Below are 13,890 nucleotides of genomic sequence, written 5' to 3'. Positions count from 1 at the left end.
TGACGGCTTGAGCCCAGGATGAGGAACAGAACTCCTGGGTTCCCTCCACTGGTTCACTCAGACAAGTCACTTAACCTCCATTTTGTCTCAATCTCTCCATACTTAATAAAAGTAAGACATATACCAACACCTTCCTCGCAAAGCAGGCAGGCTTCATTGTGTGTAAAGTGTTTAGAGGTCCTGGGATGAGCGTCAAGTTTTATCTGATGGCTGTAACACTGAACAGCATTAAAGGAAGGTGTTCTCATTCCTGGCCGCTCTCTACCTTCTCACCCAGCTCCATCCACAACCACCCGTGTCAATGTTTTTGCCCCATCAGGCATTGGGAGCTTAACCCAGAATTCCAATGGGCAGAGGAGACTGCGGGAACTGTGGGATAGCTACCCACAATGCACCGCTCTGTAAGTCGATGCTAGCCACGGTAGTGAGGACGCACTCTGCCGACTTAATGCAATTACTGGGGACATAAACAATCGACAGTATAAAATCGATTTCTAAAAATTGACTTCTATAAAATCGACCTAATTTCGTAGTGTAGACATACCCAGAGAAACAGAACAGCACTAAATGGGTGGGAAACACCCTCCACCCAGCACTTTCGCACACACAGCCCACTCTTTATGATGCGCTTCAGCATGAGGAGCCTAATCCGGACAAGGGTGCACCTGGCTCCCGCTGAAATCAGGGGGAGGTGAGAGCACTCAGCTCCTTGTCTGAATTGCTCAGCTCCCGGCAAAGATGGGCCCCAAGAGCCTGCTCGTTACTGTGAAAACTGACAGGCTTTTCTCAAAATAAAAGGAAAGTGCCTGGTTTACTGAACAATTTTAAGGCGTTTTAGAAAAGCGTTCGAGAGAACACCACATCTGTGCAAGGGAACGTTACTGTATGGAGCCCATTGTTTTCAACAGAGGCACTTGGGAACTTTGCTAAAACGCCAGCCCCAGCCATCACATTCATTTCAAAGCATAAAAGAAAAAGGAGCACCTGGCAGGCCCTCGGAGAGATCTTAATCTCCCTTTTCAGGGCAGTTCCCAATGTTGATCTTTTGGTGCCTGTGTGCAGACCTGTATGTACCCAATTAAACCTCCTTTCATCAAGGGCAACACAGACAGCGACTGTAAGGTGACCAGACTCTAACAAATCCAGGCAACCTCTGACGACTTGGAAAGGAAGATCAAAGGCAACCTTTTGACAGAGAGGCAGGGCAAGTCAGAAGGCAACACCCTTTTGATTGAAAAGAAGGGGGGAGAGAACCACATGACAGTGCAGTGCAGCATAAAGGTATCGCAGCAGGAGTCTGAGATGACCTGCATAACTCATGAGTGGTGAGTTATGTGTGTCACCTCAAACAAGGGTCAGTAAAACCTTTATGCCGCCCCATCATGTAGTCCAGTGGCGCCACATATTTCACAGAGTTGTAAGGCAATTTAGGTCGCTTAAACAGACGCAAGTTTCTTTTCTGCCCTGGCAAATCAGGGGTGTAAAATATCTAAGATCTAGATGGCAGGCTCAAATTTGCACCCGCTGTCATCTACACCTGAACTGGAGGCCGAAGCTGAAAATTGCGGGCTTGATTTGCACAGATACTGAGCACCCACAGTCAGCAGACTGAGGGGGACAGGTCAAGGTGAGGGGGACAGCGACTTCAGAGAGCAACAGACGCCGGCAGAAGCCGACGTCTCCCCTGCAGCTTCCTCCAATGGCAGAAAGCAGCAGGGTGCAGAGGGGAAAGCAGACAGGCATGAGGATGAGCAGGGATTTGAGGGGCTGATGGGGGAGGAAGTGGGGATGTGGGGTGGGGGCAGAAGGAAGCAGTGACAGGGAACTGAGAAGGGCTGCGGCATGGGTGGGGAGGGGAAGAGCCCTGTTCACTCCTGCCTCAGCTTCTCTGTGCTTCAGCCCAGACCGAAGCCAAAATGGCAGTGCCATGGGAAACCTTTCAAAGTACCAATGCCCAAGCTAGTATGCTGCCAAGGAGCCTTTAAGGAGTCAGACCATTGATTCTCTAGAGCAAATAGAACCGTAGCATGCAAATTTGCTGTAGAGGAAGAGGGGTGATTGCCTGAGTTACCTCTGATTTCACAATGGACACCGGAGTGTTTACCTGGCCAGGTCGTGTCTATTATGGAGGCATCGCTCATGGTTCTACAGTTAAGGCTGAGCTGGGTTTGTACTTAAACCAGGGATTCTACCTCTTTATTATTCCCCCAAATTACAGCACTTATAGCTTGAGGACAGAATGGAATTTACAAATAAATCTGTTAATTAATTTGAATTAAAATTAATTTTAAATTGGCTCCTTGAAGAAATTTACTAGCTGTCAAAATCAGGCCTGCTTTGTCTCAGATTATCTTAATAATGGAATAACAGACTACCCACATAGTTAAAACTCATTGAAATCTCATGCAGAGGCTACAGTTCAAGAAATCAGAATGTGATTTAGCTAAATTATTGACCGTTATATCTAATTGTTATGTGGGACCAGGTCACCAGCTCAGGTCACTTAGCTGAGGCCGTTGTGTCATCAGAAGGATAGAACATTGCTTTGTGTAGGGCCGACATAAACAATTAAGCAATTACAGTGAACACCCAATTGGAATCCAAAATAATTCCCAACCAGATGTTAAGCCAAATTCTGCCCCTTTTTACTAAACGTTGTCCCTTTAAATGTTTCTTCCTAGAAACCAGTGTTAAGAATCCACAAATCTCATGTTTTAGGGCATCAGTTGGTTGCACAATTACTTTGCTGCATTACAGGGAACTGGCTGCTTTTTGCTGGAACGTTAAGACTGGCCACTTCTTGAGGTAACTGGACCAGACGTTTGATTTGCTGTGGCAAAACTTGTATCTTACTATATAACTGACAAGTCACAATGATAGTGGGCACGTGCTGAGTTTGAGTTCTCTGAGTACTGTGGAAAAGGACTGTCCAAATGTTGGAACTAAGGGTACATCTACACTTACTTCCTGGTTCGGCAGCAGGCAATCGATCTTCTGGGATCGATCCCGGAAGTGCTCGCCGTCGACGCCGGTACTCCAGCTCGGCGAGAGGAGTACGCGGCATCGACGGGGGAGCCTGCCTGCCGCGTCTGGACCCGCGGTAAGTTCGGACTAAGGTACTTCGAATTCAGCTACGTTATTAACGTAGCTGAATTTGCGTACCTTAGTCCGAAGTGGGGGGTTAGTGTGGACCAGGCCTAAGTTGTCAGGAAAGACCTACAGGAAATAAACAACAGAGGGTCCTGTGGCACCTTTAAGACTAACAGAAGTATTGGGAGCATAAGCTTTCGTGGGTAAGAACCTCACTTCTTCAGATGCAAGGAAATAAACAGTTAAATGGGGGAAGACAGAGAAATCTGCTCACAGACATAAAAATTAAACCATTATTTCAGCCTTGGCATTGCAGTTTCAAAAATAGTATTTTTAAAAGGTGGGAATTTTAATTTTCAAAAGGTGTGTGCACCTTTAATCACAGCTGTATTAAACTCCAGACTGATTGTTCACATGGCTATTAGTTAAGGCTTGTATAAGCACTTCCATTATAAACCTCCGGTCTTTTTAGGAGCTTATAACTGGGCCATAAAATTTCACTCCAGGCTGAAATTTATCAGGAAAGGGTCTGCCGTGAAGGAATCCATTCATTTGAATTTTGAAGTCCCATAAGCTTAAATCAACAACATAGGGACCTTATCCTGAAAGCTGTCTGGACATGGAACTCCTAATGGTTTCAAGGGGTTGAGGTGAGCTTGCAAGACTGGGTTAGAATCTCCTGATTTGGGCTGTGGTTTTGTACTCTTAAAATTTTAAGAATGAAATTTTCCCAGACTTGGGCTGAATGCTGCACTGATTTAAACCCCAATTAAGCCCACTGCTTTCAATGGCTCCTAATGGGGTGTGAATCAGCACAAATTTCACACCTCACTCCACAGTGCCTTCAATGCTCCAAATGAGGATGCCAGGCCTTAATTCAGCCAAGAACTTAAGCACATGCTTAAATGCTTGGTTGAATAGGGATGGACTTATGCGTGTACCTAAATGCCTTGCTGAATCAAATCAGGGACCAAAAAAATAAAATAAATAATAATAAAAACAACAGAGATCTCACCCCATGGTTTATAATTTAGATGAGAACCTTCACACAAATACCTCCAATAAAACAGCCCAAATTGTCTGATTTAAAGTTCAAGATTTTTGGGAGAGGGCACAGAGGGTGTCAAAAATACAATCTTTCTCCTAAGGTCCTCGTCTCCCCGCCACTCCACACAAGATTTTACGGGGGGCTCACAGCCAGGAAGCAGAAGTTGTCTGAGTTGTGTTTGAAGGGCAGGTGATAGAGTTGGAAGTCATTTCTAATACACTCTCCTGCTGCCACTGATATTTACTTTTCATGAAACATTCTGAAGCTTATAAAGAGAGAACAACCCAGATGAGCTGCAATATTGAAATTTACATGTTTTCTAAAGCTGCTACCTTATGTTCTCTTGGGTAAGTACTACTCCAGGATGCAGCGAGACAGTCATACAGTGCTAGTCAAAAACTCATCAGATAAATTATTCAATTAAATGCCCTTGCTTGTCCTTAGATTCTGAGCTCCGTAGATCATGGGCCATCCTTCTGAAGTGTTTGTTTGGAAAGCGCCTAGCACATAGTGGACATTATTGCAACTAAAATAATAATAATACTTTCCCATTGTTCACCTAGTTCTAGAACTGAACAGGAATTCTGCAGAGAGCATCAGAAACTGTTGCTGTGTTGTTAACTGAAAGTTAATTAATTTGCATGCTATACAGTTTGAGATCCTCTAGGCCAGATTTTGCCTAAATTTCGCCAGATGCCTCAACAGCATAAATCCGGAGTAACTCCATCAACTTCAATCAATTATCCAGGGCAACAAGGATCAGAATCTGGCCCACTCTGTTTGGGCCCAGCAACATCCTTCTGTAGAAGAGACACTTCCTTCAGGTTTCCCATGCCAAGAAGTTTCACGGGAACCACCTGTTCTTTATTAGCCATGTGTAATGATTTGTCTCTCCTCCAGAAAACAAACAGCATATGCCTGGTTCAAGTACTTCACTGGCAAATAGTGAGTTTCATATAAAACAGAAGTTAGAACATGCATTCCTCTCTTCTCTATAGAGGCAAATACTGTGGCTAGACTTTTACAAGGGCTGGATAATTTCATGACCAGCAGTAACACTTGCAGTTATAGTGTACATATGAACATAAAGGATAGTCAAATCTCATGCTTCAGGGCATCAACTGATCACTGTAAGGGACAGGAAGGAATTTTCTCATTTGTGCAAAGCATTGTAATAACAGGCTATTGACAGTGGGTGGATTTTGACCTTTTTCAGGTATTGATCACTGCAGGATACCAGACTTAAAAGATGAATTATCTAAACTGGAATGGCAATTCCTACGTTCTCTCTCAGTTAAGGCTTTTCTCTTATTTTATTCTTTTTTGAAAAGGTTTGTCTTTTAAGGTGATTTTAAATGTCTAAATTCCCCCCACCCATGCATTAAAGGTAACTGTAAGAGCCACCAAGTCACTCTTGCAGCTTTAGACTTTGATCCCACACTCCCTTAAACGCATGCTTAACATTATGCAGGTGAACAGCCCAAAGGTTCCAATGGAGCTACCCACATGCAGAACTGCTTGCAGGATCAGGGTCTTAATGATATTGCACAGACATCTACACACCCACCACCCACTGATTAGCATCAGTTAGGGGCACAGTGATTTTCCATGCTTTGAAAAAGTAGAGCTGAAAAAAAAACATCTTTAGACAACAGTAAGTGCATCCTTTTATAGGATTGACTGATTTGTCTTCTCAGAAAGAAAGAAAGAAAGAAAGAAAGAAAGAAAGAAAGAAAGAAAGAAAGAAAGAAAACAAAACAAACATGCAGGAATGGTATTTCATTTCTAACTGCATCCATAGGCCAGTAATGTGTAACATAAACTCTTAGCCTACCATACAAAGAGGGTGCCCCAAAATGGTACCTGCAAGAGGTCTCTCGGAAGGAGATGTTTAAATCCCAGTGGGTGTGTATCCTGTTAAACAAACAAACAAACGAAGAGGTAAGTGACACTTGCCGAACAGGACACCTCCTACAGCTCAGAGACACACTCGGTCACACCACCAGCCGTGCACGTCTAGCATGCTCCCCTGACCTTATCCCACCCACCGCCACTATCCCCAAATGCATGCTGCTGTGATGAGCCATGCTGCGCGCACACACCGGCCCCGGTGGGAGCCCACCGCAGGCTTTGCTGTGCGGTCAATTAGAGCCCTGTGGGTGACCTGTGCAGTGACGAGAAAACTCCTCTCTCCTGCGCGCAGCCACACTGATAGGCCAAGGGGGGTGGCAAGATGTTGTCTCAGCTAATAGGGCGAGCTCACAGGAAGCTGAACAGCATTGACATTGCATTAAAGAAAACCCTGTATCAAGCCCCCTCCCCGCTTCCCTGCCCTAGCTGTAAATAAATTATTAGCTATTTCCCACCTCAGAAATTAATTTTACATATTCTGTCACTCTGCCTGGTGACGAGCTGGAGCAGTAGATTCCAGATGAACGACATCCTAAATTTAGACGATGACAGGCAGCTGAGCTTTTCTTCCACTGCCGTCCTCAGGGTGGGCAGTGGCCGTCCTCAGGGTGGGCATTGTCCACCCTGATCTGAATCGGCTATGTTAGGATCTTTTCTCCGCAGCCCCAGGGGCACCCTGTGAGTATCACTTTCGCCTGGCAGCTTACAGAGGATGGCAGCTTCCACTGTTTCATCAGGCCAATAGGATGGAAAATAATTCCCAACCACCGGGGGCCCAAGTTTTCCACGAAGTTACACGGGGCATCTGTCTGCAGGCAAAACACCTCACCACCACATCTGCCTGTGAAAAACCAGCCTCTGCAGACACAGGTTGTTGAGAGTGCTAAGCAAATCCGTCTGCAAAGAACGCACATGGTGAGAGCCTAACGACGGACATCAGCTCTCCCTCTCCCATTCCATCTGGCCTTGATTCAGCAAAGCACTTAAGCAACATACTTGAAGTCCATCCAGTTACACCAATGGCCTAATCCAAAGCCCACTGGACTCGATGGGAGTGTGCTGACTTGAACGGGCTTTGAATCAGGCCAGAAAGTGCATAAGTGTGAGCAGTGAAGTCAGCGGGACTTAAGCCCAGGGTTAAGTGCTCTGTTGAATAAGGATGGATTCAAGTTTGCACTTAAACTGGATTGGGATGGATTTAAGTGCTTTGCGGGAGTAGGGGCATCTGCTTTAATTCTAGCTCTAAGAAACAGGTGAAAGCAACACTGAACTCTCTTTGATGTAATCACATATCCAAGGTATAGGACTATTGGGGGCCTTGTTCCTAATGAGAGAATATAACTTGTGTGTGCTTCCTATATGCCTGGCTCAGGAAAGGGAGTCTGGTTCCTTGTCAGTTGGGGGTGAGGAGGTTGTTTGGACTTTAGGTTGGTCCATGTTGTTCCATCCATCAAATCATGCTCAGAAGTGTATTTATTAATTCCATTAATTGCAAGTCCAATTTCTAAGTCTCCGCCTCCCATTCAACAGTTTAGGAAACCTGCTCCAGATTTCTATTTTCCTGGCCTCACAATTGCAGACAAAAAGATTATAGGAGCATCAGAGATGCTAAGATTACAGTAATAAAAGCTGTAGCTCTGACTTCATAAAACACCAGGGGCAAGGAATGGGTAGCTGTTTAGCGGGGACAGAAGCAGAAGACCTCAATGGGTCTGATGCAATTATTATGGCTTTAGTGAAATTATAAGGGTGGGGAGGGGATCCCATTCACCCTGTCCATCACCCTCGGGCGTGGAGGTTTCGCATAAGGTGGTTTTTCCGGGTTGAGCATCTCGGGATCTCTCTTTCCAGATTTAGATTTCAATTTACTAAAGAAGACAGGTTGTAAAAATGAGCAACTTCTAACAAAGCTCTGATCCGGGTTGGGAAAAGCCTGGGCAACTTGCATTCATTTTGCCCCGTCGAACAGAACAGAATCATCTAAGCTTAAAGTAACCCCACTGATTTCAAAGCAGTTACCCCTGATCTGCACTGATAGGAGAGCAAACTCAAGCCCTGGATTTTCAAGCTTGGGTAGAGATTTCTATTATTATTTAGCGATGCAGCATCTGATCTCCCAGCTCAGAACTCTTCACACATGCTGACTCTTGCTCTTTACACCCTTCACATCTGTCACAGGCCTGCTGCCTGCCTTTCATCTTGCAAATCCTGTGCGTCTGTTGGAAGTGGACTCCCCCCTCCCATCCTCCTCCATCTAGTTGGTTATACTCTCTCTTCTTGTTGCTATTCAAGCAAACACAAATGTGGCCGTATAGTTTATAGAGCAGAGAGAGGGCTGAAAGCAAGAAACAGCTTGAGAGAGGAAGAAAGAAAAGGATTTGTCTGATTGCAAATTCCATTATCAACCTCAAACTCAGGCGAAGTTTACAAACTTTTCAGCAAACATAAGCCGAAATCAGGGCTTTGGGTGAAATTCCTGCAAAACTGGGTTTTGCTCAAAATCAGGCATAACATGGAGGTGCTAGTGGAGTTTTACTTTCTGTTTTGGGGTTTGTTTGTATCCAAGGGTCAAAGCAAAACCACAAGGGGCGAAAGCCCACGTGAATCAAATAGCAAAGAAAGGCCTGGCCTGTCCCCAGCAAAGCGCAGCTGGTTAGTTCCACACAGCTCTGAGAGCTAGAGTCACAGATTCCAAGGCCAGACAGGATCATTGCGAACACCTAATCTAACCTCCTGCATTGCACAAGCCAGAGAACTTTCCCAAAACGATCCCTACGTTTTAGAAAAACATCCAAACTTAATTTAAAAATAGGCAGTGATGGAGAATCCACCATGACCCTTGGTACATTGTTCCAATGGCTAATTACTCTCACTGTTAAACAGTTACACCTTATTTCCCATCTGAATTTGTCTAGCTTCAACTTCCATACCCACTGGATCATGTTCTGCCTTTCTCTGCTAGAATGAGAGCCCATTATTAAATAGTTGTTCCCCATGTAGGTACTTACAGATTGTAATCAAGTAAATCCTTAACCTTCTCTTTGTTAAGCTAAACAGACCGCTCTCCTCGAGTCTATCACTGTAAGGCAGGTTTTCTAACTCTTTAATCATTCTCGTGGCTCTTCTCTGAACCCTCTCCAATTTTTCAACATCCTCCTTGACTTGTGGGCACCAGACCTGGACACGGTACTCCAGCAGCAGTTGCAGCAGTGCCAAATACAGACGTAAAATAACCTCTCTGCTCCTCCTCAAGATTCCTCTGTTTATGCATCCGAGGATCGCATTAGCCCTTTTGGCCACTGTGTAGCACCGGCAGCTCATATTTAGCTGATTATCCACAAATCCCGCAAATCTTTTTCAGAGTCAGTGCTTCCCAGGATAGAGTCCCCATCCTATAAGTATGGCCTAAATTCCTTGTTCCTAGATTATACATTTACATGCTAGCATGTTATTTTACATTTACATATTAAAATGCATATGGTTTGCTTGCTCCCATTTTACCAAGAGATCCAGATTGCTCTGTCAGTGGCCTATCCTCTTCATTATTTATCACTCCCCCCAGTTTTTGTGTCATCCGCAAACTTTATCAGTGACAATTTTATGGTAGGAGCAGTGGCAGAGAAGCCAGCAAATAGTCAACCAAACCAACAAGTGGTGATGCCATTTTAGATTTAGTATTGGTAAGTAGTGAGGACATCACTGAAGAACAGGACAACCTTGGTTCGAGCTATCATTATTTAATTCAGTTTAAACTAAATGGAAGGATAAACAAAAATAGGTCTGCAACTAGGGTCCTTGATTTCAACAGGGTAAACTTTAAAAAATTAAGGAAATCAGGGAAGTGGACAGGACTGAAAAACTCAAGGATCTGAATGTGGAGAACGTTTGGAATTTCTTTAAATCAAAGATGCAAAACTATCTGAAGCCTGCACCCCAAACAAGGGGGAAAAAATTCATGGGTAAGGGCTGCAGACCAAACTGGATGAACAAGAATCTCGACTGTCAGAAAGTGTGTGTGTGTGTGTGTGTGTGTGGGTGTGTGGGTGGGTGGGTGGGGGGGGGGGGGGGGAGAATGAGAACTGCCAAAAGCCAAGCAGCATTGGATCTTGTAAAGGAAATTAAAACCAGTAAAAGGTTCTTTAGTCATATAAATAAAAAGAAAACAAGAAAAAAAGAAGTGGGACAACTAAATACTGAGGATGGGGTGGAGATTAGAGATAATCTAGGTCTGGCCCAACACCTAAACAAATACTTTGCCTCAGTTTTTGATAAGGTTAGTGAGGAGAGGGGGGCAGTGGAAGGGTGGATAATGGGAATAAGGAGATGGAAGCAGAAATGACCACATCCAAGGTGGAAGCCAAACTCAAACACCTTAATGGGACTAAATCAGAAGACCCAGATAATCTCCATCCAAGAATATTAAAGGAACAGGCACACAAAATTGCAAGCCCAATAGCAAGGATTTTAATGATTCTGTAAACTTGGGGGTTGTACCTGAAGACTGGTGAATTGCAAATACTGTACCTATATTTAAGAAAGGGGGGAAAAGGTGATCTGGGAAACTACAGATCCATTAGTTTGATCTCAATTGTATGCGAGGTCTCAGAACAACTTTTGAAAGTGAGAGTAGTTAAGGACATAGAGGTAAATGGTAATTGGGATAAAATACAACATGGTTTTACTACAAAAGGTAGATCGTGTCAGACCAACCTGATCTCCTTCTTTGAGAGAATAACCAATTTTCTAGACAAAGGAAATGCAGTAGATCTAATTTACCTGGATTTCAGTAAGGCATGTGATACAGTTCCACATGGGAAATTATTAGTTAAATTGGAGAAGTTGGGGCTTAATACAAGTCTCCAAAGGTTGGTAAGGAACTGGTTATAGGGGAGCCTACAATGGGTCATGCTGAAAAGTGAACTGTCAGGCAGGAGGGAGGTTACTAGTAGAGTTTCTCTTGGGCTTGTGACTAATCTTATTCAACATTTTCATTAACAACTGGCACAAAAAGTGGAAGTTTGCTAATAAAACTTGCAGATGACACAAAGTTGGGAGGAACTGCCAATATTGAGGAGGACCGGAATATCGCACAAGAACATTTGGACGAGCTTTAAAACTGGAGTAACAGAAATGGAATGAAATTTAATAGTGCAAATCGCAAGGTCATGCACTTATGGATGAACAACAAGAATTTTTGCTGTAAACTAGGGATGTATCAGTTGGAAGCGACAGAGGAGGAGAAAGACCTGGTGCATATTGGTCGATCACAAGATGACTATGAGCTGCTAATGTGACGTGGATGTGAAAAAGGCAAATGCAATCCTAGGATGCATCGGGTGAGGAATTTCCAGTAGAGAAAGGGAAGTGTTATTACCATTATACTAGGCACTGATGACAACTAATCTGGAATACTGTGTGCAGTTCTGATCTACCATGTTTAAGAAAGATGAATTCAAAACTGGAATAGGTATAAAGCAGGGCTACTGGAATGATCAGAGGAATGGAGAAACTATATTACGAAAGGAGACTTAAGGAGCTTGGCTTGTTTTGCCTAACCTAACAAAGGCTGAGGGGAGATACAACAGCACTCTATAAAAGGAACAGAAGATAAGTTATTTAAGGTAAGAGCCAATGTTGGCACTAGAACAAATGGATATGAACCAGCCACCAACAAATTTAGGCCTGAAATGAGCTGAAGATTTCTAATTGTCAGAGGAGTGAAGTTCTGAAACAACCTTTCCCCGGAGAGCATTGGGGCAAAAAAACATAACTTGTTCTAAGACTGAGCTTGATAAATGTATGGCGGGGATGGTATGATGAGACTGCCTACAGTGCCACATGGCCCATCCATGGCAGCTACTAGCAAATATCCCCAACGGCCAGAGATGGGACACTGGAGGGTGGGTCTTGCCCAGAGTCTAACTGTTCACCATATTTGGGGTCAGGAAGGAATTTTCCACCAGGTCATATTGGCAGAGACCGTGGGGTTTTTTTTTGCCTTTCTCCACAGCATGGGGCACGATCACTTGATGGTTTGAACTAGAATAAATGGTTGAGTCTCTCTAACTTGAAGTCTTTACATCAAGATCTGAGGACTTCAGCAACTCAACCAGAGGTTAGGGGCCTATTTCGGGGGAGGGAGGGATAATGTTCTGTGGCCTACAATGTGTAGGAGATCAGATTAATGATGATGATGGGTCCCTTCTGATCTTTAAGGCTGTGAAACTGTATTTTCTTCCAGGTCATTGATAAAAATGTTAAGAACATGTTAAGGCCAAGAACAGATCTTTGCAGACCCCATTAGAAACACACCTGTTCATAGATGTTTCCCTGTTTACAATTACATTTTGAGACCCATCAGTTAGCCAGCTTTTAATCCATTTAATGTGTGCCACGTTAATTTTGTATAATTCTAGTGTTTTGATCAAAGTCATGTGATACCAAGTCAAATGCCTCACAGAAATCTAAATATATTACATCAATATTATTACCTTTATCAATCAAACTTATAATCTCATCAACAAAGATATCAAATTAGTTTGACAGGAGCTATTCTCCATAAACCCATGTTGATTGGCATTAATTATATTACCTTCTTTTAATTCTTTATTAAGTGAATCCTATATCAGCCACTCCAATACTTTGCCTGGGATTGATATCAGACTGACAGTCCTATGATTACCCAAGTAATCCCATTTACCCTTTTAAAAATACTGGCACAACATTAGCTTTCTTCTAGTTTTCTAGAACTTCCCCAGTGTTCCAAGACTTACTGAAAAATCAACATTACTGGCACAGGAAGCTCCTCAGTTAGCTCTTTTAAAACTCTTGAATGTAAATTATCTGGACCTGCTGATTTTAAAATGTTTAACTTTAGTAGCTACTGTTTAGTATCCTGCTGAGATACAAGTGGAATGGAAAGAGTGTTATCATTATATGATGAGTCTGCATCATCTGTTTTTCCTCAAATACAGAACAGAATATTTATTGAACACTTCTGCCTTTTCTGCATTATTATGATAGTTATACCATTTCTATCTAGTAATGGGGCCCAATACCATTGTCAGTATTCATTTTGTTCCTAATATACTTTAAAAACTCCTCCTTATTGTCTTTAACTCTGCTGGCCATAGATTTCTCCTTATTCTTCTCCCCTTTTCTTCCCTCAATCTTCTACAATTCCTAGCATTTGATTTATATTCATTACCATCAACTTCCCCTGTCTTCCTTTTGTTATATGTATATTTTATAGATGCCTTTGCTTCTCCTCTAAACTAGATCAGTTTTTTAACCAATATGGTTAAAATGGTCCCAAACTTGATCTCACACAGCCCAACAGGACAAGGGATTTCCACTCCCATGAGAAAGGAAAACCTCCAATACCTCATTTTAGCCAATCAAACTGCACTATGCAAATGATCTCATGACAGCTGCATAGGGGGAACAGGTGGGTGTTACAATCTCCCCTACCCAACAATATGCTCCTTGGAACAGGCTTGAAGTCAAACTATGTTAAAAAAAAAAAGAAAAGAAGATTTTGCTTTTCCTATCCATTCTCTACAAAACAATCTGTCACTGCCCACAAAAGAAATCAAAAGCAACAATCATCCTGCTGGAGGGCTTGGCCCAGAGCTATGTGTAGATTAAATGCTGTGTTTGCCTGGTTAAAATCTAGTGATATGCCATCCAATAGAAAACTCACAATACAGAGGAGCTGCAACTAAGGTGACCTAGCCCTTAGGCTTCTGATGGAATCAGACACGTTTCACTCACAAGGTCTTCAGAACCCATCAATGGGCCAAATTCTACCTGGGGCCATGTGTACAGCACCCACTACATTA

General features: G+C 43.2%; 1 protein-coding gene across 1 annotated transcript in view; it reads right to left on the bottom strand.

Annotated features, from left to right (window-relative positions):
• The window catches only part of SAMD11 (sterile alpha motif domain containing 11), a 180,795-nt gene that overhangs the window by 97,198 nt on the left and 69,707 nt on the right, over nucleotides 1–13,890 (bottom strand). Inside the window, exon 4 of the mRNA XM_065421263.1 lies at nucleotides 6,002–6,052. Within this exon, the coding sequence (XP_065277335.1) occupies nucleotides 6,002–6,052 (51 nt within the window). The remainder of the gene's footprint in view (nucleotides 1–6,001; nucleotides 6,053–13,890) is intronic.

Source organism: Emys orbicularis, chromosome 22 (assembly GCF_028017835.1).
Source record: "Emys orbicularis isolate rEmyOrb1 chromosome 22, rEmyOrb1.hap1, whole genome shotgun sequence".
Taxonomy (NCBI): domain Eukaryota; kingdom Metazoa; phylum Chordata; order Testudines; family Emydidae; genus Emys; species Emys orbicularis.
Note: the sequence above shows the minus strand (reverse complement) of the source record. Positions and strands in the feature narration are given on the sequence as shown.